Source organism: Monopterus albus, unplaced genomic scaffold (assembly GCF_001952655.1).
Source record: "Monopterus albus unplaced genomic scaffold, M_albus_1.0 scaffold58.1, whole genome shotgun sequence".
NCBI classification, from domain to species: domain Eukaryota; kingdom Metazoa; phylum Chordata; class Actinopteri; order Synbranchiformes; family Synbranchidae; genus Monopterus; species Monopterus albus.
Genome location: NW_018127938.1, coordinates 2,696,456 through 2,720,613, shown reverse-complemented (window position 1 = coordinate 2,720,613; position 24,158 = coordinate 2,696,456). Strand labels below are relative to the sequence as shown.

Here is a 24,158-nt window from a genome sequence, read left to right as displayed (position 1 = left end):
CCAGGACACGCTGGAGGGACTATGTCTCCTGGGTGGCCTGGGAACGCCTCGGCATTGGCTTTTCCCCGGAGGAGCTGGAGGAAGTGTCTGGAAAGAGGGAAGTCTGGGCATCTTTGCTTAGATTGCTGCCCCCGTGACCCGGATAAGCGGAGGAAAATGGATGGATGGATGGAAGTGAATAGTACCAGAAATGATTCATTTCTGATATTTGGCTCTTTTCAGACTAACTTTGATTGATTTAAAGTCAAATTGCTTTGAGGACAATAAAAATATGTTTTATAACTAACTTTTAGAAGCTACAATACATTACTGGACTTAAATTAAAATGCATGTAAAATGTACCCAAATCAGACAAAATTACACACAGAGTACACAGTAATCATTGGGATTGTAGGTGCTGCAGTTGACAGGGAAAGTGTGTGAAGTGGCCATCTGGAGGCCCCTACTTTCTGTGATGTGTGACCAGCACATTTTGGTGCCTGATTGGGACGCAGTTCAGACAGGGATGGAGACACTTTCTCGTGGTTGTGATAATGAAAGAAATCCAAGAAATGTGTGGTGTCATATCACAGCTGCTAATTAGAGATGCCACAGATGAAACATTCATATTTCACAGACTAAAGGAAAAGGTATTTTTGCCAGAGGTGCAGATGAGTGGTGCTAACCCCTTTGTTATCTCATACACTCTACTAAATTAAGGCCCAGTATTAACAATATAATACTTAGTGTGGCGTTAAATTCAAGGTGTACATGCCATGTGACTTTGATGGCATGCCCCTTTGCATTTTGTTCCTGTTATTTATCAGTATATGTAATCTCTAGTCCACAAAACTGCACTGAATAGCAGTAATGTATTGTTTATCAAGGGTGTCTTAGTTAAAACCATGTAAGGTGTGTTTTCAGGAGTCAAAAGGCTTGTGGCCAGAGGCTGGCTGCCTCTCCTCCTCCTCACCTTCTACACAACAAGCATTAGTCCAGCAGTACCACACATTACGCAAGCTGTTGGCTGACTATCTCCAGTCGAGAGCACATGGTGAAGCTGAATGTTTTAGTAGGAACACAAGATCACAAAGTAGAAAGGCAGGGGCAGGGCTGTGTTACTACAGGTCAAAGGGAAGAGAGATTGGCCATCATATATAACTCCAGGCGGCAACAAATCCTCTCCTGACATGAGTGAAGCTCAATCAGGAGGTACTCACTCAGGAGAGGGAGTCTCTTTTTAGGCTGAGGTTATTCCAGCCTGAAATATGATATAACTGAGGTGTGTGTCTGGTGTTCTTGTTCATGTTTGCCGTAGAGGCTGGTCCTCTGCAGTTTCCTAATGCTGCATAGAGATATACACTCACTGGCCACCTGTACAAATGTATGCAACACTTTTGCCTTAACATCAGTGTTTATGAAACGCAAAATGTTTCCGTTTTTGGTGAAATTGTGAGAAATGTGTAAATTCACTTATATATTTATTACTGAGGTCATAGTTAAAGGTGGTGTTGTATTGGACTACTACTAAGTTGGGTGCTTTCTCAAGTAGGAAGGTCACAGTGCCCTGTGAAACTGATTGCTCCTTTTCTAAGAAACATTCCCAGAGAGGGACAAGAACTTCTTAGAAGTGTTCTCCAGATGGGAAAAAGCTCAGGCCTCTGGCAAATAGGAATGTAATTTAGGTCCTTCTGGAGAAGGAATGCCACACAGCAGTGTGATAAAAGTACTCAGATTCCTTTACTGAAGTAAAAGTACCAATACCACAGTGTAAAAATACTCTGCTACAAGTAAAAGCCCTGCATTCAAAATGTTCTTAAGTAAAAGTACAAACATACTTAAATCACTAAAAGTAAAAGTACTCATTATGCAGAATGCTACATTTAACATTAACATTATATTTATTGATGCATTATTGTGTTCATCACTTTAATGTTGGGGCTGGTAAAGTGGGAGCTAGTTTAATGTAATATATAATTTAAATTACTGCCGGATAACCAGATTTTCCATCAATAAAATGTTATTTTTACTAATGTTTTTTTATTAATCTGATTCTGAAAAGTAATTAGTAACTAAAATTATCAAATAGGCTAAATCTATGGGAGTACAAAGTACAATATTTGCCTCTAAAATGAAGTGAAGTAGCACAAAATGAAAATACTCAAAAAAGTACAGCTACCTCAAAATTCTGGTTAACTACAGTACTTGAGTAAATAGACTTAGTTACATTCCCCCACTGGCTCACGGGACCACTGAAGTGATTCCAGTATCAAAACTCCTATAACATAGAAAGAGTGGCCATGGATTTTGCAACAGACTTTGCTTTGTTCCAACTTTGTTCCAGTGGAACTCTAGAAAAACTTGTGTGTTCTTTTTTTCTGCACTTTGTTCTAGTTACATTATACATGTGGCAAAGCATTTTGAAATTAATTATGTTTTCAGTTTATTAGAATCTCTGTTTAGATTGGCTAACACACTAACAACTTAATGCTGTTACTAGTCAGCACACATTTAATCATGAACTTTTTAGACTCAGACTTTCTGAATAACTGGCTGTGACACTCATTAAGTGCTTTAATGGGAAGAATGGGAAGTGAGTAGGTGTAGGACATGTTAAAACAAATAGTTTCTATTTTTAATGACTAGGCATTAGTCAGCCTTTATTGTGCTAATGCTCAAACGTCAGGTAAAATCAGAGAGGAGCACTTGTGTGTTCATCACAGAAAGGCAAATAGTTGTGAACACCAAGTTAACATAGACATAGAAAAATGGTTTTACTTATAGATTTCACAACAGCTCGTGTAAAAGTATCTTTATATACATAGAGAGATACATTCATTGTATTACATTTGTCTTATTCATAGTACTTTGTGACAGTTAGAGGCACAACAAATGATTATTTTCACTGTCAATTAATCTACTTTCTAAACAAATTAGTTAACTGATTAATAGTCTGGTGTATTAAACCTCAAAATGTGTGAAAAACTTGTTTTGTCCAAGGAACAGTCAATAACCCACAACATTTCAATGTGGTATCATGATATAGACAAAAAAAACTAACACATTTTCAAAAGTGGATTCTGCTTAAAAACTATTTAAATCATAAATTAATTGTCAAAAGTGGCATAGGCTGAGCTTTAACTGACTGACCTAACATTTCTCTACGTCTCCTCTAAATAATTCGTCATCGAATTGGAACTTTTGTGGTCCTCTCCAGCTGTGGGCGTCTAAAATCATCATCACTTTTTGTCCCCACTAGTTACATGCTGCATGAGGCAACTGACTTGCAAGCCACAAAAACCGTTAAGGGCGTGTGCTCAGGCCAACATTTGCTGAGTCACATGATCTCCCAAACCCTTTTGTCTATATGTAAATAAATAAATACACGATGCCATCACAACAACAGGCATTATGTAAACCCTGACAGAGTTGGACATGAGTCAGTCTGGTTGGTTGCAGCCTGAAAGTCTGCCTCTTATTCTTGGTGTTGTTCCAGTATTTCCCTTCATATCTTGTAACTGCAGAGCCCTTCAGGGCTGTCGGGTACATTCCATGAGAGAAAAACACACCACAGGCACAGCTCATCTCACACGTAACAGGCACAATGCCTGCTGCCAGAAAACAGTGTTAAGGGGATGTGACTCCACTGAGAGGAGGGGCCATCCTGTAAGAGGATCAGGTTGCATCAGGCAATGAGGTCACTTTAATGGTTGATGTTATTGTGGCAGATACTTACATCATATTGGTCCATCTAAATGTATATTACCATGTGAAAAGATGGTGTTTTTCCAGCTTGTATGAAAGAGAACTGGATACAACATATATCGTAGCTGCACATATACTGATAGACATCAATTCAATACAAAAACATCTGGTTAAGATGCCTGACAAACTGTGACAGATACAAAAATTAAGCTGTTCAATGGTGAGAAATAACATACATTTACTCAAATACTGTACTTAAGTACAACCTTTAGTTGCTTGAGTACTTCCCTGTCATATTGCTTTATACTTCTACTACACTGCATTTAATTGTATTTTAAATATTGTACATTTTACCCATTTTCATTTCATATTGGAGTCAACATCTGTACTGTGTATAAAGTAGGTAAAAGTAGCTACACCTCCAGGACCTACAATGGCAAAATGCTTCTCACATGCTGGTGCATCAGTATTAATAATTTAATAATAAATAAGCAGAGGGGCCATCCTTCTGCAGAACTTTTATTTGTATTGGAGTATTTTTACACTAAAGTATTTGTATTATTATTCATGTTCAGTTTTTGTCGACATTGTTAAAAAAATATAAATTCAGTTATAGGCTTATTGCTGAAATGGTGTTGTGCTGGACTACACTGCACTGAGAGGCGTTTCACATTTCTTGTCCTTCCTATTTACAAACATGAAGCAGGCAGAATATTAACACCTCGGAATATAGTCAAGTAAGTATACAGTTTAATTTTCACATTTCTGACAATATCTCCTGGCTACTGAGTGAATACCACACTGAAAGGGGCCATTTTGCATAATGAGTACTTCTACTTTTTAATCATTTAAGTACATTTCACTTGATAATACCTCTGTACTTTTACTTTTTTTTGCAACGCACTACAATTTTGATCTGAATACTTCTCTCACCACTGCAGATACACTACAGGGTGAATATAGAATGATGTCCCTTTACAAAATGTACTACAAGTTTTATATTTACCAGTCTTGCAAGTTATCTTGTAACTGTGTTTACCTATAGTCATGCTTCCACTGTTTACACAATCTAAAGCCTTATGCCTGATAACCACCCGGACATCAGACCAACAGTGTTATTCTCAAGTCTACACATGACTGTTGCTGACATAATCATTGCAAAGGTGAGCTCATCCAAAACAAAAACTCTTCCTGTATTCGTCACAGTATGGTCTGACCTGTTTCTTACATAACCAGCTTAATCTAATCATTAGCCCGAATCAGGACTGCACTTCCCCTCTTCATGACTAGCACTGGGGCACTGGGCAGAGTTTATAAGAGCAACGCCATTAACTGTTGGATTATTGCATTTCCTCAACACAGATGGCTTTTGGTGTCTGCTGCCACCTAGTGGACGGTTTTAAACATGGTCTCTGGTACATGTGTTGCCTCCACAGCTCCATCACGTGAGGTACCAGTCTCACCTGCCAACACTATCTGAAACAAACACCTGCAGGTTTGACATCTGAGAAACTCCCAGGTGGCCTGAGGCCCAAAGTGTACAGTAACACAGACTTGATGACGTCTGACTTACCAGCACACCAGTACTGTGTTAAGTCAAATTCCTCCTGTATGTGTACATTTCATTGAAATCTGCAAAGCCCCAAATTAATTTAAAAGCCTAAAATTCTACTAAAAACTTTTTAAAAAAACCCTCAGAAACAGAAAGAAAACCCTACTTTTCTGTCACTGATTCAACATTTTGGGACTTTTTGAACATACAACTTTGTGTCTAAAAATGACTGCATTTATAGTTTAGTTAGAATTATAAAACTGGCTCAAGTGCTGACAGTTTAACAGAGAAATGTCTTCCCTAGAAGTAAATATCAATGGATTAGGTTTAGCTGGAGTCTAGCTGTTTAACTTCAGGAAGGAAAACCAGGTTGTATTAAATGTATATCCTGATGAAAAAATCCAAATCATAAAAGAGTAGAGACTAATTTTATTGTAACAACATAGTGCTTTTACAGATGTACAGTAGGAAATCGTACTAACTTTAGATCATTTTAACAGAAGAAAGACAGAGCATCCTGGAATGATTGAGATTCAAATAAAATAAAAAAAACAAAAACACACAAACATACACCTCTTAATACTGTGCTCTGATAAAAAGTTAGAAATTTTTAAAAGCAACAGAACACCTCACATAACAAGGGTCTTAGTTAAAGCCTACAGCATGTGGCTAAAATAGATTACAGTACTTAAATATAAAAATAGACTCTTTTCTGAATTTGATTGTTCTTTTAGTTCTCTGCTGCAGTCTTCTAAATGGACGGATGTGCACGTCTGTGTGTCCACAGGTCCGCTGTGCTCCTTCAGTGGCACATCCGAGAGGTCATCTCTTTCTGTAGCGCACACACACACACACACACACACACACACACACACACACAGCACTGTGAGTTACAGCAGTGAACGAGAAAGCAGTTAAGGATGCAATGAGGCTTTAAATACATTTAAAAGTTGATAAACAAGACAGGCGACTGCAAAACAGCAACAGATAGATTTGTGTCAGTCAGTCAGATTGGGTTCACTCATTCAATATGATTATTCACCGTTTTTCATTAGAATGTTATCATTCTAATGAATGTTATCGGTGTCATCAGATCTACCTACAATGACAGAAATCACCTTTGTGAAAAAATTATTTTGATTTGTACTTGGCTGATGTTCCAACCACCAACATGGAGGGGCAGGGTTTACAGCCAACAGCTAGCCACCAGGGGGCGCAAAGCATGGGGTAGCGTCACTTTTAGGGAATTGTTACATCATCCATCTTTATATATAGTCTATGGTACCACTCATTACAGACGTTCAGTATCTTGTGACAGTTCTTAACAAATTACAATTAAAGGGATTCTTATTAAAGATGTTTTATGTTATGTTTTACTTAATTCATTAAAAATAATATAAGGCAAGATACCATTAATACCAGCCTTAATATAGGTGAGGCTGTAGTTTATCATGTACAATACTTTAATACAGTACCTCAGTTAGATAATTTCAAGTATCTGTGCATGGTGTACAGTTACTGATTTATGTTTGTTGTAGTATAACTTTGTCCATGTCTGGCACTGCTAATTTCTTTTGAAAAAGACCTATCACCTTCATTGGTTCCAGAAAGGCTCATCTAGAAACAATTACATCACCACTTTAACTAGTTAAGTGATATGTATTTACCAAACTTATCAAATAATCTCATTTATTTATTTATTTATTCAATTTGAACTTGCCCCCCCCCCCCTTTTAACTCACCAGAGGCTCAAGCTCTTTGTGGTCCGTCAAGTTGAACTCTGTGACAAAGTAATAGAAATGCTTGTAGCAGGTATTGACGTGAGCCTCGGCCCCCATCTGGCTGACACGGTCAAAGTGGTGGATGTAGACGTGGACAAACACCCGGAACAGACGAGACAAAATCTTTTTAGCCACCTGCATGAAGGTCTTAGGGAAAGGAGTACCTGGGAGTCAAACAGATGGAGACAGGAGAACACAGCACTCAATCCACGATGACCTTTTACTATTTGTTCCACAAAAGAAAAGGTATACTGGCATATATGTCAGGAATACTGACATATTTAAAGCATGGTTTTTATATGTTTTAACTGACATCAGCTTTTTTTGTTTTAATTTATGTGATCCTAAATATTGCCCTCTGGACTCCCTCAGGTTGGACAACAGCATTCTGAAGTACCCAGTCAGCAACACTTCATACATGAATGTAAAAGCAACACGACCTGGTCTGGGGAACGGCTCCAGCCAAGTGATTCATCTAGTGTGCTGCTTTGCTTTGACTCATTTAATAATATTTCAACAAGCAGCTCCAGAGGACATGCGCGTCAGAGGTCGTTTCTATTCACAGCCTACTGTACACTGTGTGACCCATTTTTAAATCCATTGCTTGGATGTTTCTGCAGTTAGTAATAGTCAGATGCCAAGCCACAGCACTGGGCACACAGTGCACATATGCACAACGCCACAGGCTGAGATAATAAGAAAACAGAGGATGCCACAGCAACAGAAGATAAATGGAGAATGTTTACAATGTGCAACACTGAAGATAATCTAACAAATGTGGCCCTGCAGATTTAATCTAAAACATCTCTGGCTTCAGATTTCAGACGCCTTCACTGCAGAGAATAAGATTTTATTATTCCTTTGTATTTATTACCGGTTCATTTTTTTTAAAAGCTGTTTTGTATTTCATGTGGCCAATGCTGAAAGGACAGAACGACTCCTATTAGTCAAGTAATTTATTAAGTACAACTCAACAGTGACAATCTGCTGCTCTCTGTTTTATATCAGAGGAAGTCTGTGAATATTGTCTGCATACAACTGGAATTAACCTACAGTGGGATTTCTGGAATGACTGCCCAAGATAAGAAACACTTTCATAAGACAAAAAAAACCAAAAGGTCTAATTCTGAACCTCAGTGTAGAGTTACTTACCAACATTGGTTGGGAAGATGTTCTCATTGTTGATCTGCACCTCAATCCAATCCATGAGCAGGCTCATGTATTTGGGGGCCGACAGTGCAGTCGGTCTCTTGTACTTCTGCTCATCCTGCCAACGGTATTCATACTTGGGCCCACCAGACATGACAGGGCAGGTTTGATCGGTGCAGGAGTCGCTGATGGTGCCGTAAATGAGGTTGATGCGGTTGAAGAAGTCGACCACATGGACAGCCACCCAGTCATTGAGGTCCTCTCCATGGGGCAGCTGCACAGCCTGCTTCAGATCCAACCCGGCGTTCAGAGACGCCTGAGCCTTCTTGTGCAGTTCAAAGCGTTGTGTCCCGGGCTCAAACTTGCGTTTGGGACGAAATGTCCTGTCTTTGTTGAAGACTTGTTTCAGGCCCAGGGACATGGTTGCAAGCGGTGACGGTGGCTAGTGATTAGTTTGAACACTTCAGGTGAATTTCTTACTTCTGAATTGGAAGACGTGAAAAGGTTGTGTAAACAACCAATACAGAGTTTTTGTTATGGACAGTCTTATATTTGTTTTGCCTTGTGATTCGTCTGTGATTCTGTGGTCCTGTGCAGGATAAAAAGGGGAGAAATTAAACAGAGACTGGTTAATTGCATATTTAGGGACGGCTGTGGCTCAGGAGGTAGAGTGGTCATCTCTCAATCGGTGGTTCGATTCCTGTTCTCCTTAGTCCACGTCAAAGTGTCCTTGGCAAGACACTGAACCACAGGTTTTCCCGATGTCCAGCTGCCTTGCAGGCACAGCGCCGCCATCGGTGTGTAAGTTGGAGCCGCAGATGGCTGCCTGGGTTCTGTACCAGAGACAAATTCCTTGTGTGTGCAACATACTTGGCCAATAAAAGTGATTATCACTTGTATTAAAGAAAGTCACTTTCGGCTTTTCCCGTTTGGGGGTCGTCATAGCGAATCATCACAGACGACTCGCATGTTGACATTTGGCACGTGTTTCACGCCGGATGCCCTTCCTGACGCAACCCTGATTCGAACCCGGGGCGCAGCGGCGAGAGCACTGCGCCTTAACCACTAGCCTACCAGGGACGGCTTGTATTAAAATACCTAATTTCTGTTAAGCCTCAGTTTGAGATATCACTCAATCATTATGATTTACAAAATATTACCATCTAAAGCTGAAAACTCTAAAAGCTAAACTAAAAAATTTTCCATCATTAATAAATCTTTCTGTGAGAAAACCTATATATCTAATCCATGAATATGAAAATCAGAATCATCTTTAATAGCCAATATGTTTGAATATAAAAGGAATTTGACTGTGGTACAGAGGCTCTCAGTGTATTTGTAAGGCAACAGGAAAATTTTAAAAAGTAAAAATAAGAAACAAAACAATGAAAATAAAAAATATGTGCAATCAATAACAGAATAGGAAGAGAGAGAGAAACAAACACCATTTATAATATACATACATGAAATGCCAGAAAAGTGACAAATGTCCACCAGTCTGCACTCACAGTTTCCCCAGAGTCCATAATCAGTGGTTACCAACCTGTCTAGCATGTGGTCATGCAAAGCTGGTGTCTACCTGCAACTCAACAGTGGAAAATCTGCTTCGCTCTTGTTTTATATTTACATTAATTAAACATTAAGAATAAAAATAACAGCCAAATGATCACAATATTACCACAATAATTTCACATAATAATTCAGCTAATCAACTAATCAATTCATTGACTTATATTCACTCAGACATAATACATCAGAATTGGCTGGGAAGGTAGGTTATATGGAGCTGAAACTGTCAAATAATCGAAAAGCCAGTAGACAGAAATTTATTGTGTAGCTATTTGGATAATCGATAGATTTTTCTCTGTCTTATATAAGCAGGATATTCTGGGCTTTTAGATGGTTGATAGAACAAAAAAAGATATGAGGTTGAATAATCACTCATCAGATAATGTTAGTTGAAACCCTAAAACCAATAGCATCTTAGGCCCAGTTTTTGTATTTTCTTGCATACAGGTATGTAATTAAATATAAGGCCCTTACCCTCCTTAAACTGAAATAAATGCTAAAAGTATAGTATTTTATCTTGAGTGAAATTTAAGAGTATCAATAGCTTAAATGTCTGAGTGAAAATATGCTAGAATAACTGGGCCTACTTTATGATCATCATCAAAATACAGGACTTCATCTGCCATTACAAGGCTGACCTGAATTCCTGAATGACGACCTGAAGTTTTGCCTCATCAGCTCAGGTGAACAAGTCTCAGCAGAGACAGAGGCTGCTATTAAAGGTGAAACATCAGTCAGCATGAGTCATTTCCTATTTCAGAAACCAATTCCGCCGTGAAACCAAGAATTTGCGGAATGGCAATAAAACCTAGTCAAAACATCTATTAGCAATATAACAGGACCCAACACCATTAGCCCGATTAAACCCTCTATCTCAATATATGCACCCCCATCTTCATTATCATTTACACTTTACATCGTTTTAGCACATTTTCCGAGACAAAAGCTAGAGATTAAACAGTAGGGCACATGACGACTGTACCAAGTTTATTCGTGGCGTGACTAGCTAACTCGGTAGGACTTGTTGCTTCCTAAAACAGCTTAAACATATCACGAAACAAGACAACACAAATCCGCCATATTCATACCTAATAAACCTCACACGTTGAATAAAATCGTTTAAAACCAGCCATTACTGCAAACAAGTGGTCAAACGATGACGAAATCGCACAATTGAAAGCCACTTTCCCGAACTTACTTGTTCCGCCTTCCTGTTCCGCCAGTTTCCTTCGATCTTTTATTGCAAATTATCTGGTTAATGACCAATAGCTTTATGTCACTAACATACACTGACTACATTATGGATACATGGTACGATAGATGCTGCAGAATTTCTGATCTATAATCATGTCACTTAAATAAAACTAACGCCTGACTCCTCCCTACGAAACGAAAAGTATACCAGGGTCAAAACAGAGGCATTAATAACTACCTCCGGTCACAACTTTCAAAATAATGGACTCTCCTTTGAGGCTAATGTATTGTAAGTGCATTCTAATACTACTGATAACAATTAAGGCGCCGTAAGTAAAACTAACATTGACTATCTATTTTTAGGCTGCTAGTTTGCTGATGCTTATTTACCTTTACCTAACTTATATTGTGAATGCAAGACTTTACGCCACTATTTTGAACACTAGTTTTTCAACTTCCGGTGCCTGCCGCTCAGTGCTACTTCCTTTGGCAGTGGGCAGACTGTATAATGGCATTTATTTTTATAACAGTCATAATTAACCACAATACACCATGTTTGAATTACCGACAGAAAAACTAAAGGCAGTATCTGGGTTAAAGGAGTTAGAATCACTGAAGAGTAGAGGCCTTAAATATATTCCCAGCCCTGTTATGTGATATGAATTTCAACACATCATTTCGATAATACCTGTGATTTATGCTGATTATTATTTACTTTACCAAAGATCAAAATGACTATAATTCTTCCTAAAACTTTTAGAATGCTGCTAGTGTTTCCACTTCAGTATTTTACTCTGTGAGAACATTAAGTATGGCACATGTATACACTGTAGGATGTTATTATGTTATTACTGTGAATGAATTATGAGACAGCAGGCCTTTGGGCACAGGCATGTAAAGGACCCCCACCCCTCCTACATAGAAGCAAGTCTGAAAAAGATGCAAAATGTTGTCTGTTCATATTACTACCTTTGTTCATACTACCACATTTGTGGTTGTTTGGTGTCACCGTGTAGTCCTTTTACATCTGTTTGTAGTTATCTTTGCCATCATTTTGTCTATTTCTGATTGTTTTGTTTGTCTTCCTGGTTGTTTTATATCTCATTGCAGTCATTATGACTCACGTTGGTTGTTTTTGGTCATTTTGTGGCTCTTTGCGGTTGTTATGTGATCATTCTGTACAGTCAAGAAATAATTAACTTTCTCTTTTCAAACGTGTGCAGAAGTAAACCAAAATCTTACCTTAATTCACTGACTCTTCAAGAATGTTGAAATCACAATATAAAAGTGTATGTTGCTGTCAGTTTCTTTCTACTTTATTTGTTATTTTAAAAAAGAACAATAAACTGCTCTTAGGTGGTGAACATACTATACACTGCCACTAGGCTCCAAAATATCAGAATATAAAATTAGTTTGTTCATCAATATAAAGATGTCAATCCTTAACATTCAAACCATGACAGACAGACAGAAAGAGATCCTTCTTAGACGGCTGACACAATAAAGTCCAATTTACATTTGTAAGCAAGGCCTGTTTGGTGGTACTGCAGTCAGATCTGGTCAGTGTGCACCGTTCATTAAAAGCTTTTTGGTTGTTTAATGGCCAAGTTGAAAGGATGCTTTGTGCAGCACTGGGACAGAATGTGCCTTGTTTCTGTCTACTTGTCAGGCTCCGCAGCGGCTGCGTCTTCCTCGGGCTTGGCCTTTTTTGAGATGGAGTAATGGTAAGACCTCATGGACTCCTCGACCTTCTTGAAGTCTGGGCGCTCCTCTTGTCTGGTGAGAGAGTAGAGGGTTGTGATTAATAGAAGGCAACCAAACAAGGCCTTCAGAGATAAAGAGAAATCATGCTTTTAAAGTTGAAATCATCTCAAATACAATATGCTATAGGCCTGACTGATTTGAAAGCTCATCTCCAGACATGAAACATAGTTTACAACTGAAATAGTGGTATAGGCCCAGGTTATCTGGGCCTATACTTTTATTGCACACCACTGGAAACTTGATTGTTTGTCTTCTGCTCTTTTTTTTAACTGCCCATATTGCTGATGTATCCAGGTGCCTCATTATGTGCTATCATGTCAAAACTAGTATACTATTGGTCACAGAATGCTATAAACATAAAAATTTTCTGCTTTGAATAATAATAATCTTAATTAATATGTTTGGTCTTGTTTAAAAAAATCTTAAATTGTATACTTCATACTCTTCTCTCAATGAAAAATTCAGAATCTATAAACATGGAAAATATTTTTTCATGTATAAAAGTTCACTCTCCGTGTATGTGCACTAGAGGTTTTGAGTTTCCACATCACACTTTTGTAAATTGTTAGGTTTGTCTCCAAATACATTTTGACATCATTAATTATGCTTGTTTGTTTGTACACATGTTGAACTCAAATTAAAGGTGAGCACAGACCAACTTGCTTAGCGTTGCACACCCATCACTCTGCACAGTAAAGGGCAAACATCCAAGTGAAGTAACAATCAGCAAAACCCACGTTTGGACCCCAGTACACAAAAACATGCATAACTTATAAAACCAGTTTCTCACCTGTATGTCCAGCACTCTCTCATCACTTCGTACATTCGCTCTGGACATCCTGGTGGGCAGTCCATGCGATTCCCACCCTCAATGTAGCGAATTACCTCTGGTCCTTTCATTTTCTGGACAAAGGTCAAAGAGACAGGACCTGTAACTTGATGTTAAGGAATACTTTTTCCTTACAGTAGTGTGAGTTTTGTGATTTGTACAGTTGATATGTAGATGACTTTGAAGGTGCTGTGCAGAAACACATGTACCCTGTAGGGTTTCCCTCCATAGGTAAAGGCCTCCCACATGGTGATACCATAACTCCACACATCACTTTTGCTGGAGAATTTGTGGAAGTTTATACATTCTGGAGCGTACCACTTTAATGGCCATTTACCGGCAGTACGAGCCTGCACAACACACAAAGTATGACAATTAGCAGCCTGTCACACATCCAGACTAGATTAGTACTGATAATCTGAGGCAACAGACTTTTTGATTTAGAGCACTGGCTCCCAAAATGGGTGATGCAGCACCCTCTAGTGCTCTAAGGATTTGAACACTTCCACTTTTAAATAGAACGTTTTACCACATTAAAATAAAATATAGTGACATTTTACTTTTTTTTATTACTTTTTTAAGCCAATGGAAAAGAAAAATAAGCAATAAACATCTGAATCATTTTGAGTGACTGAGAATAGACCTGTTTCACATAATATTAATGTTAGTTCATATTTGGCACATGTGCAAGTGTAGGATTGCTGGAGGTGGACGCTGGGAGGATAATCACTTTGAATGGGTGCTGTGGTTTAGATAGAGAACCACTGATTTAGATGATAGAGCAAATATTCCTCCCACAATACAAGTCTTATTTAAATGTCTTATTGAAGTGTCACATTTAATTTCTTGAGTCAAGGATTTGTGGTTTGATACCTACATTCCCTCAGGGTGTGGGTCTGTAAACCAGTGAATATATACTTTAGTGAGTAGCTTGGAATGATAATACTGAGCTGGTATTTGTGCAGTGTGAAATCAGTAATTCCTAGAAAAGCAATCAATTTAAGATACACTATCTATTTGTATTAGCTGCAGTGGTGATAGTCACAATACCCAAACCCTTCAGTGAGTTCTCATTTGTGCCATTTTGTCTTGCAATGCAACAAATATAAGAAAATGTAGCTACAACATAAGTACCTTGTAGTAGCTGCCATCTGCTCCCAGAGCCTTAGAGAGCCCAAAGTCACTGATTTTAGCAAACTGTTTGTTGACGAGAAGGACGTTACGAGCTGCTAAGTCTCTGTGCACAAAGTTTTTTTCCTCCAGATATTTCATCCCCATCGACACCTGGTGCATCAGGTTGACAATGTTCTCCACAGTTACAGTTTCTCTGTGGGGAAAAATACTAATAATCACAAAAAGCGCAAGAAGACAAAGAAGAATGTATGTTCTTCCTTAAATTGATGCAGTTTCTTCTTATCCAAATCAAGAGGTTTTGTCACTGGTTCAAGGTGTAGCTGTGGCCCTCTCTATTCTGCTTGTTCCGTGCCTGATTCTCCTCACATGAAAAGAGACTGCACCACCATCCCATAAACAGCGGCTGGAAGTATTGGCACACCTCAAACTAACCCCTAAAGCTTGCTACTCTTGGGTCAACCAGAGCGTCTCATAAACTCTGGTAACCTTTTCCATATTATTTTGAAAATTGGACAAACACCCATCAGGCCTGCTCTAATCCCAGTGGCTATATATTTCATTTTGTTTCACACATCTTTCCTCTAATAATGTGCAGATGTTTTTCTACCAACTTGAACTCACTTGTTGGCGGAGAGGAACTTGTTTAGAGGCCCGGCAGAGGCCATCTCCAGGACCAGCATCAGATCTGTGTGATTACAGAGGCCCAGCATGCGAACAATAAAGGGGTTGTCCAGTTGATACATGATCTCTGCCTCCCTCATCATCTCCTCCTTCACCATTTTCTCATTATCACTCTTCAGCACTTTGACGGCCACGTCCATCTGACCCCTGAAAGAAAACAAACGTACAATTCTTGATGACTATACAATACAAATAACTGTAAATAATGTACATTCAGCAGTATTTTATTTCTTGTCTGTTTATGGGAGCTATTGTTTATGTTGGCAGTTCCATCTACAGCAAACACTTCACACTATTATACTTTATAATATTTCAGCCCTTACGAATTAGTCGTGAGGACTCCCTTCTTGACATAGCCAAAGTTCCCAGAACCAAGCTCCATCTCATCGTCCACCAGCAACTGAGTTTTCTTGATGTTAAATTTCTTCACATCGTTCGGGTTGTGGTATGGGTTGAACACATCAGTGTCCATGGGCAGAACATCATGGTTCGCACTAACTGGCCTGGGAGCTGCTGCTGCAGCAGCTGAAAAGTGAAGGTAAAACCCACATCAGCTAGGTATACATTTTTGTATATTATAAATGCTGTTAAACAGGTGGTACGACCATCAGTTGTATCTTTCAAGACAATTTTTTTAACCTCATTTAAAGTCCTTCATGTATTAACTGAAGTTTTTAATTATTTGAGTTTGCTTTATTCACAACAATACTCTTGGAAAAAGCAAGATTTATAATTAACATCTTAAAGTGATTTTAAAAGTCATGCAATCTTAAATCTTATTCAGTTTTGTAGTAATGGTGGAATGTAACTAAGTACCTTTACTCAAGTACTGTACATAAGTACAATTTGAGGTGGTTGTACTTTACTTGAGTATTTCCATTTGAACACTTCTACTCAACTACATTTCAGAGGGCAATATTGTACTGTTTACACCACTACATTTATTTGATGGATATATAGTTACTAGTTACACCTAATGTTTGACACACACACGTAGTATACAATCTTTTACTTGTCATGGAGTACTTTGACACTGTTTTATTGCTGCTTTGACTTAATTAAACTGCCTTAGTACTTTTCTATAACTCACTGTATCATGGTTTGCATTTTGGGACAGGCATTGCAAACTAGTTTAGCTTATAAATGCTCTAGTATGTTGGTTCATATGTGTCCCTGTAAAAAGAAACATTAAATAAGTGAATAAATAAAAGTTTTTAACAGCTATACTTCCGGTGACTGACCTTGAGGTGGCGGTGTGTATCCATTTCCAACACCCCGCCTCTGAAAGAGGTACAGTAAAATGAATGTCAGACACTGAAGTGGTTTCTGACTCACACAGTACAAAATGTGCTAAATACTCACTGTTGCAGGAAGACTGGGGGTCTCTGAAAGGTTGTTAGACAAATTGTTATATTAGCAATTTTAGTAGTAAATGTAATGGCTACAAATAACCTATAATCAACAAACAGTCATTTTTGCAGCAAATAATGATAATATGAAAAAAGAAAAAGTTCATTACTTTCAGTAGATTGGCTGTTAAGACACGCTTCCCTGAGAACTGTTATCAGGCCATCAGGTTTCATCTTCAGGTACTCAACCAACTGGCAAAGTTGATATAAAGTTAAGTTTTAATGTAAATACTGCCAGCAGAACTGAAATACAGTGACAAACAATAAAGTATGGCCTACCTGCCAGAGTGTGTCAAATTTTGTTCCCTCTGGCATGGAATATTTCCCTGATTTGTCTTGGAGGATTTGATAGTGGTATACTGTTTTTCCGTATAGTAACGAGAGAGCAAACGTACCCGACTCATCTCTGTCTCTCACTCTGGGTAACAACAGTAAAAAAATAAGTTAGCTTTTCTTAGGTCAGTTTACAAAACAGCACACAAGTAGGTGCAGAAGCAGAAACATCACCTTAAGCAACTTACAGAAACTTGCCGTCTGGTTGTGCGTGACTGTAAAGCCGCCTCTCACCCTCCTGGCGATTGATTTTACCATGATACCAAGGCATCTTCTCATGGGCCGTAGTGGCGATAAGCTTCTCGAGCTGAGGAGCTTGACTGATGATGGCCTGCTCCATGGCTTCTCCCTGAGCAGACAAACATCCAGGACAGACAGAAAAAACAAATAGGTACAATACACAAACAAACAATTATCATTTTATGCCCAGTTTTAGCTCTGTTCATACACATTAACAAAGCAAAGTTGTATTTATTTTGCCACTGGATATCTGAGATCCAGATTTAATATATCAGAATGCATCACCATTTGCAACCATAGCCTATATACAAATCTAAAAGTACTCAATTACAAGTAAGAGTTCTTCAGGAAGTAAAGTGGGTCATCCCCTCCCTGTAAGGTTGGTCGTTTGATTCTCAGTCCCCAAGCAGCTCCTGGTGACCACTGCCATTGGTGTGTGAATGAGATGAATGTGTAAATACTGTAAAGAGCTTAAGTGCATAGAAAAGCACTATATAAGTTCAGGTCCATTTAGCATTTATTCAAATTCCCATTTTAAATAAATATAAGTATGATGAGTGCTTTTACTTTTCATACTTTAAGTAGATTTAGTTAGTTGCTGATTTTGAATGCCAGTACTCAGAAAAATGGCAACTCTGATTGAGATATAATGAGAAATTACATTATCAAACCTCTAATACTGATGCATAGATGGATAAGCAGCATTTCATTCTTGTAACTTATTGAGATGGAGCCAGTGTTGAGTACTTTGTATACACTTTGGTAGTTTAGTCTCCCTCCATTGGGCCACAAAATAAATCTAAGCAAGTGAGATGATTAATGGGAAGAAGGAAAACCAGAGTTGTACTACAAAAACATTTCCTTAATCTTTGCTATTTTGTTACATATTGGATGATTCAACATTTTTGGCCTCAAACAGCTATATAAATGAAATTGTCCAAGAAGTTTACAGGGTCCCTGCTAAGACTTTAGTCCACATACACCTGGAGCTGGTTTGGCTGTTTAGCTCAAGTCCGCCAGTGTTGAAAAGGTTACTGGTGTCAGTGTGTTTCTATGTGCAGCAGGAAACAGATGGGATTCGAGACTGAAATGGCACCTGAGAGAGCCGAGACCTCCACACTGGGTGATGAAGTTTCTTAAAACACTAGACAAATGAATAAGCGTAGTATTTAAATGCATCTAGAGGTTCTGCTTTTTCAGTGTGTGTGTGCGATTTAGATAGTTCAGTGAGTTCAGGCCGACTGATGAGATTGTTTATGTTGTTACAATTCAAGTACTCATTTTGCAGTCTGTCTTCTATCAGTGTTATGTTACGTAGTATAGACTCAGTATTGATATATTAATATGCAAGTGGCACTTAAATGTTGTAGACAGTTGAAGTTGAGCTAATTTTAGCTAATTGTACTGTTGGGTTTAATTTATAAAAATTTGTTTTATTTTATAAAATTATTCTATTATTTTTATGTAGTATCTTAATCTGAAAAGTAATTAGTAACTATAGCTGTAAAATAAATTCACAAAATTTTCTTCTGAAAGGTAATGGAGTAAAACATAAAGTATTATCAATACAAGTAAAATAGCTCAAATAGGAACTCAATGGTAACTATAAAACTATATATTATAACTACAAAAACTACTGGAAAACCACTGTTCAACAGTACCCAACTGCCTCAGCAGAGCCTCACCTCCAAGTTCCAGGTCTGCTTCACGTACTCCCTCAGCATTTTGTCTCTCAGGCTGTCAAATACGCCGGGCTGTATTGGTGTATCTGGGGAGCGCAGACAGGGTTTCCTCAGCATGCACACCAGTCCATCACGGTCCTTGCTGTAATACTCACAGAGCTCTGCAGGCCCACAATGAGGCTTGCCTCCTCCTGTGATGAGGTAAGTCCCATTAAGTTGTTTCTCTATGGGGTAATGGTGAAACTCCAAGTTCCACACTATAGAGAGGACGTAGCCTCCCAGACTGCGGAGACACTGTCGCAACAAGAATTGGCCATCGACCATCCCAGCCAGCTTCAGGTGCTGCTCGGCATCAGAGCGACTGATGCTGCCATAGTAGAAAGGCAGCTCAATCGCAGGGTCAGTTGACATGGTGACGACCTCGACCTGGACTTTGGCTTGGAGTCCTGGATGTAGATGGTGGAGAGGAACTAGAGAAACAGAAGGACAATAATGGAAATGATCAACATTTAAACAAAGGTGCAGGGTTATAGGAATAAGCTGATTCAGTAGACAAGTGTGTCACCAGTAAACCGACCTATGATCTTTCAGTCTTTTAGTCCCCACCTCCGCCACTGTCTGTTCAGTCAACACCAATTTCTTGTTTACCAAATTTTTAAAAAGCTCTATAGAAATAAAGTTCAAACTGGAAAACACAGCATTCAATCCTACAAATTCTCCCGCCAAACAATGTTTTTTTAATATAAGTTTATCAGTTCTACATAGACGAGCTGTGACGTTCCATAAGTCTGGATGACATATACAGCGAGAAGCACCCCTCTCTAAAACTGCACGAAACTTGCAGATTAACAAAAGCCACAACAGGAAGCTACAGTCCGCCCTCACAGCCTCATCTCTCCAGCATCTCACTCTTCTGTTAAACAGGTGCTATTTGGTTCTAGATCATTCCCTCCGCTTTAGAAGCACAACGTCTGAGTTTTCCCCTTTATAGGATGAAAATGTTTTGAGGGAAATTCACATAACTCCAGTGTTAAAACAAAAATAACTACTGTATATACAATGAGATGTGTCTGTTAGGAAACTGATCTAAGACTTCAGTAGATGGGTTTGTACTGAATATCAAGATAAGATTAACATCAAGCAGGTTTTGACTGTAGTATGGAAGAATTTATGTGATAGCAGGTGGGAAAGTGACTGTTGTAGCGGAAAACAGAAATCAACAATGATCACAGCTAGGAAAATAGTTTGAATATAAAGCAGCACCTATCTACTATCAGGTTTATTATAAATGAAAGCCACAGCCATTTCTACCATAGTGAGTTGAAAAGCTATCAGTCAGTTATGCCAATCTAGGCTCTGTTTTACCGTTTTAACATTAAGATTAAGGTTTCATATAAGTTTTCAGTTTCTCTCCCCAAGTTCTAAAATCAGAGATGAGTATGAAAGCCTCAACTTCCTGGCTACATACCTGTGTTGCTGCCCACATCCATGGTGGACAACTAAGCACAGAAACATGGTCACCACAAAAAATAAGATTCCACTGTGATGTGACCCCTTTCTCACCACAACAAAGACCTCTGGGCTCTTCGGTGTGGACAGATACCCCACATGTCTAGACACAAATTATATACAGTATCGCTGCTGCATGAGTGCTTCATAAACTGCACCAGTTTGCATGGCAGCTTCCAGTTTACTCTGCTTGGGTTATCTGCTTGATATAACCACATGGGCTCAGGATTACTTTGGCACACCTGTGTCAGGCACTACAATATGTACGTAGTTACATCCATAAATTGAAATGTGTTTATTTTGAACAAAGAATAAATTTGATGCGGTATCACATCAAATAACGTGCCGCTGTATTGTTTTCAGTGTAATACATGCACAGATGAGTTACAAATCACTATTTCCAGTTTTAATTTTGATTTTGCATGCCATCCCAACTTTTTTTGATTTGGGGTTGTAATTAGCGCTAAACACAATATAACTAAAGCTAATGGGAATGTCATTAGTTCTGCCTGTGAGAAATCTAAAACTGGAGTGAATAAGATATCCATACAAAATTCTCAACCCAATACATCATACAGGAACAAGGCTGGTTTACCAGTTTACTCCATATAATTTTTGCCTTCATAATTTGATTAATCATATGTTTCTCAGAAATTTGCACAGGTGAAGTACAATATCAATTCTTCATCTTGTGGCTTTGGGCTTGTAGACTGTAAATACTGACCCGAAAGGAGTAAAAATAACAAAAAGTAAAGTCAGCCTATCATCTTTCATATTTAGCACCTTATTTCAGCCCTGTCCTGAACCATGAAGTCAGTGATTTTACTCTGACTAATACAAGCTGTGCTTTATGTAGATTTCTGTAGATTAAATAAGGTATGTTCCAGCAATAACTATTCATCTATTAAAGCTATTTTAGGTGAGGATTATTTTGGTTGTGTTATGAGCAATTTAGCTCATATTTATGTAGGTCAAAGCATTCCTCCAAACAGTACGTAGATCAACACTTGAATCAGATAATGTGTCCTTTACCCTCATTGGTGAAAGGATTTTTCTCCAGACTGTCTTTTGTTTTAGTGGTGATGTAAAAACAGTTAAAGACGTAGGAGGACTTGGATAAGTGGCTGATCTTCATATTAGGTTGGAAATGTAAATGCCACAAAGGGAACCATAATTTCCTGCATCGATGGAAACAACTGACATTCAAATAAACAGTTAGCAGTTTTATCTCTGTTGTGACTCATTCTAAACTAAAATGAATCTGCATAGGTTAAACTCTGCACTCAAAATTAAGTCAGGAGCCATTTTCATGAACATGAACAACTAAATACTCTATCTTTCAGACATAAAAAGCGGCTCAGCATACCTGCTGCGTAGTGTAGTTGAATTATAATGAAGTTTTTTGTATCATTTGAAACTAAATTTAGTGTTCAAATGCTCTGTAAACACATTACACTATAAATTAAGAAGCACACTTTGTTCATAAACGCCTCTTTCTGTCCAGGCCAAAATCGGCTGACTGTGGTGACAACACTATACGACATTTTGCAGACACAGACCTCCCCATTTTTGGTTTTCTATTCTGAGGCACAATGAAAGCAGCTATTTTTTATTTTGCACATTATCTCTACTTTTTAAGCCAGAGCAGCAATGCCTGAGCCCAACTGTGGTGCACATACTTTTAAAATGTTTTCAGCTCGCACACAGCTGAAATAAAAACCATTCCATTTACTGATGAGTTTTGAGGCAGGAAGTGTAACCAGTCAGCATGAATATAAATCAAATAAAGGAATATAAATCTCCAGAGCAGTTTTAATGCCGTGGTGGAGTATTAGTTTTCCTTTTGAGGTTCTGGGTGTTAAATTTAATGAAATGAACTACATAGTTTGATGGTCAACTATACTACCATCAAACTATTGCACAGTAAACTCCATGTAGACTCAAGCATGTGTGATTTAAGTTAGACAAACTGACTATTTACAAGTTAGATATCAAACCATACTTGTTGTTTCAGTACAACCTTTCTCCAGGCCAGGTCTCACCCTATTCATATGATCACCTACAGTATCATAAAAAAAAAAAAAAAATTCACATAGAAAATACGTGTAATCTACAGGCACAAATGATGTGTGCTAAGAAATCAGATATAACCAGAAAACCTACTTACGTTTCACAGCTTTACTGCCAAGTATGGCAATGTTGTTGCTTCAAAGACACATATATCTGCTGATCTGGCAGCAGGGTAAGATTCTGTGAAGATGTGGGTGTTAGAAATGATGCACCCCCACCCACCCAGACACACGCACATACAAATGCATACACAAATGGAAATGTACTGCAGAAATCCAGTTTCAGTGTTATCTATCAAGTTCTTCTTTTGAGCTCCTTAAATCTTGACTAACCCATAACAAACTGCAGAAGACACTGGTTGACTCAACATTAAATGAATGTTTTGACACGATGGCAACCTGTTTGTTGTAGTGCCGTAAGTTGACAAAACAGACACCGCTCTTTGTGCTATCTGTAGTTGTTTATCTTGGGACAAACTGCTAGCCTAGCTCTACCTAAAGGTACCAAAACCACCTACTCCTTTAGCTCACTACTGAACATTTTAACAGGTGCTGACATTTTTTGGACATGTGCATAGGTTGTTTTAAATCCACCTTTGGACAATGCCAGGCTAGATGTTTCTCTGTTTCCAGTCATTGGTTGAGGAGGCAGGCAGTCCCCTGACTGTTACTTTCATATTTAAAGGAACAGTTTTGGTTTCCAAAACTTTAACAGTGGTGGAAGGTAGCAAAGTAGGCTGCATTTACTCAAGCAAGTACAATTTTGACTTTTGAGGTATTTGTACTTTACTTGAGTATTTTCATGTTTTTGCTGGGCTATTTCATAGATTGACTTCACAACATCTTAAAGACAAACACTGTACTTTTTACTTCACTACACTTATTTGATCATTTTAGATACTAGTTACTTTTCAGAATCACATTGATAAAAACAAAATAATTATAAGACTTGATTGATCCCTGGTGGGAAATTCACAAGTCACCCGGGAGTAGCCTGCCTAAAACTATAAGTCTATAAGGTAGTTAACATTAGCTCCATCTTCAGCAGCAGATGGATGAACACAATAATACATCAGTAATTGTAATCCAATAATATGATATATGAAATGTGTCATTCTGCATGATGAGTACTTTTATTATGGTACCTTAAGTAAACTATATTTTTATCAATCACCAGTCACCAACATAGATTATTTTTCTTGCGAGTCACAATCTGTTTTTAACTTGGGGGCTTGTGATACACCTCAGTGACCATATAGTGATATTAAAATACTTTTTTCTGCCCTCATTATATATGCATCTGTATATGTAGAAGACTGGCAATCTTTCCAGGGTATAAGCCGCCTCTCCAGTGTCAGCTGGAATTGGCTCCAGCCCCCCACGACCCTCTTCAGGATAAGTGGTATAGATAATGGATGGATGGATGGATATATGTAGAGAGAGAGACTATATTTGCTATCCAAACTACCAATAAACTAATGGCAGTGATACTATGAGTAACCCTGCTGACCTCAACAACCTACAGCATGTGCAGACACACACACAAACACACTACCCCCACCTCACCCGCTGCCGCTGC

At 38.4% G+C, this 24,158-nt stretch overlaps 2 protein-coding genes across 7 annotated transcripts in view; both read right to left on the bottom strand.

Moving 5' to 3' along the window:
• Positions 1-5,911: 5,911 nt before the first annotated feature.
• On the bottom strand, positions 5,912-11,168 carry mob3a (MOB kinase activator 3A). Of its 4 annotated transcripts, none has more exons than XM_020602919.1 (5): positions 10,934-11,168; positions 10,374-10,448; positions 8,170-8,755; positions 6,979-7,181; positions 5,912-6,068 (listed from the first exon to the last, which is right to left on the bottom strand). In XM_020602919.1, exons 3-5 carry the CDS (start codon positions 8,585-8,587, stop codon positions 6,039-6,041), a joined length of 651 nt encoding a protein of 216 aa, XP_020458575.1. In that variant the 5' UTR covers positions 8,588-8,755; positions 10,374-10,448; positions 10,934-11,168; the 3' UTR covers positions 5,912-6,038. The 4 variants fall into 4 exon arrangements, with proteins under 4 accessions (XP_020458575.1, XP_020458574.1, XP_020458572.1 ...); XM_020602918.1 differs by lacking the exon at positions 10,934-11,168 and adding an exon at positions 10,824-10,927; XM_020602916.1 differs by lacking the exon at positions 10,374-10,448.
• A 1,078-nt stretch (positions 11,169-12,246) lies between these two features.
• zap70 (zeta chain of T cell receptor associated protein kinase 70) overlaps positions 12,247-24,158 on the bottom strand; it is a 14,235-nt gene continuing 2,323 nt past the window's right edge. For 2 of the 3 annotated variants that reach the window (XM_020602788.1, XM_020602787.1), the window contains 12 exons: positions 19,005-19,471; positions 17,268-17,428; positions 17,026-17,164; positions 16,857-16,938; positions 16,700-16,722; positions 16,579-16,618; positions 15,661-15,862; positions 15,278-15,484; positions 14,657-14,849; positions 13,732-13,872; positions 13,484-13,596; positions 12,247-12,705 (listed from right to left, as the gene is read on the bottom strand). In XM_020602788.1, coding sequence (XP_020458444.1) covers positions 12,588-12,705; positions 13,484-13,596; positions 13,732-13,872; positions 14,657-14,849; positions 15,278-15,484; positions 15,661-15,862; positions 16,579-16,618; positions 16,700-16,722; positions 16,857-16,938; positions 17,026-17,164; positions 17,268-17,428; positions 19,005-19,412 — 1,827 coding nt within the window. In that variant the 5' untranslated portion in view covers positions 19,413-19,471 and the 3' untranslated portion in view covers positions 12,247-12,587. Of the gene's footprint in view, positions 12,706-13,483; positions 13,597-13,731; positions 13,873-14,656; positions 14,850-15,277; positions 15,485-15,660; positions 15,863-16,578; positions 16,619-16,699; positions 16,723-16,856; positions 16,939-17,025; positions 17,165-17,267; positions 17,429-19,004; positions 19,472-22,677; positions 22,759-24,158 lie in introns of those variants that run through there. The other variant, XM_020602789.1, reaches the window with a different exon arrangement.

Bases quoted from the DNA above. Each gene is read 5' to 3' on its own strand.
- mob3a (XM_020602919.1), bottom strand. From the start codon at position 8,587: ATGTCCCTGGGCCTGAAACAAGTCTTCAACAAAGACAGGACATTTCGT. The intron at 7,182-8,169 runs GTAAGTAACTCT...TTTGACTCCCAG, and splicing joins CATCTTCCCAACCAATGTTG to GTACTCCTTTCCCTAAGACC. The intron at 6,069-6,978 runs GTGAGTTAAAAG...TGTGCGCTACAG, and splicing joins ACAAAGAGCTTGAGCCTCTG to AAAGAGATGACCTCTCGGAT.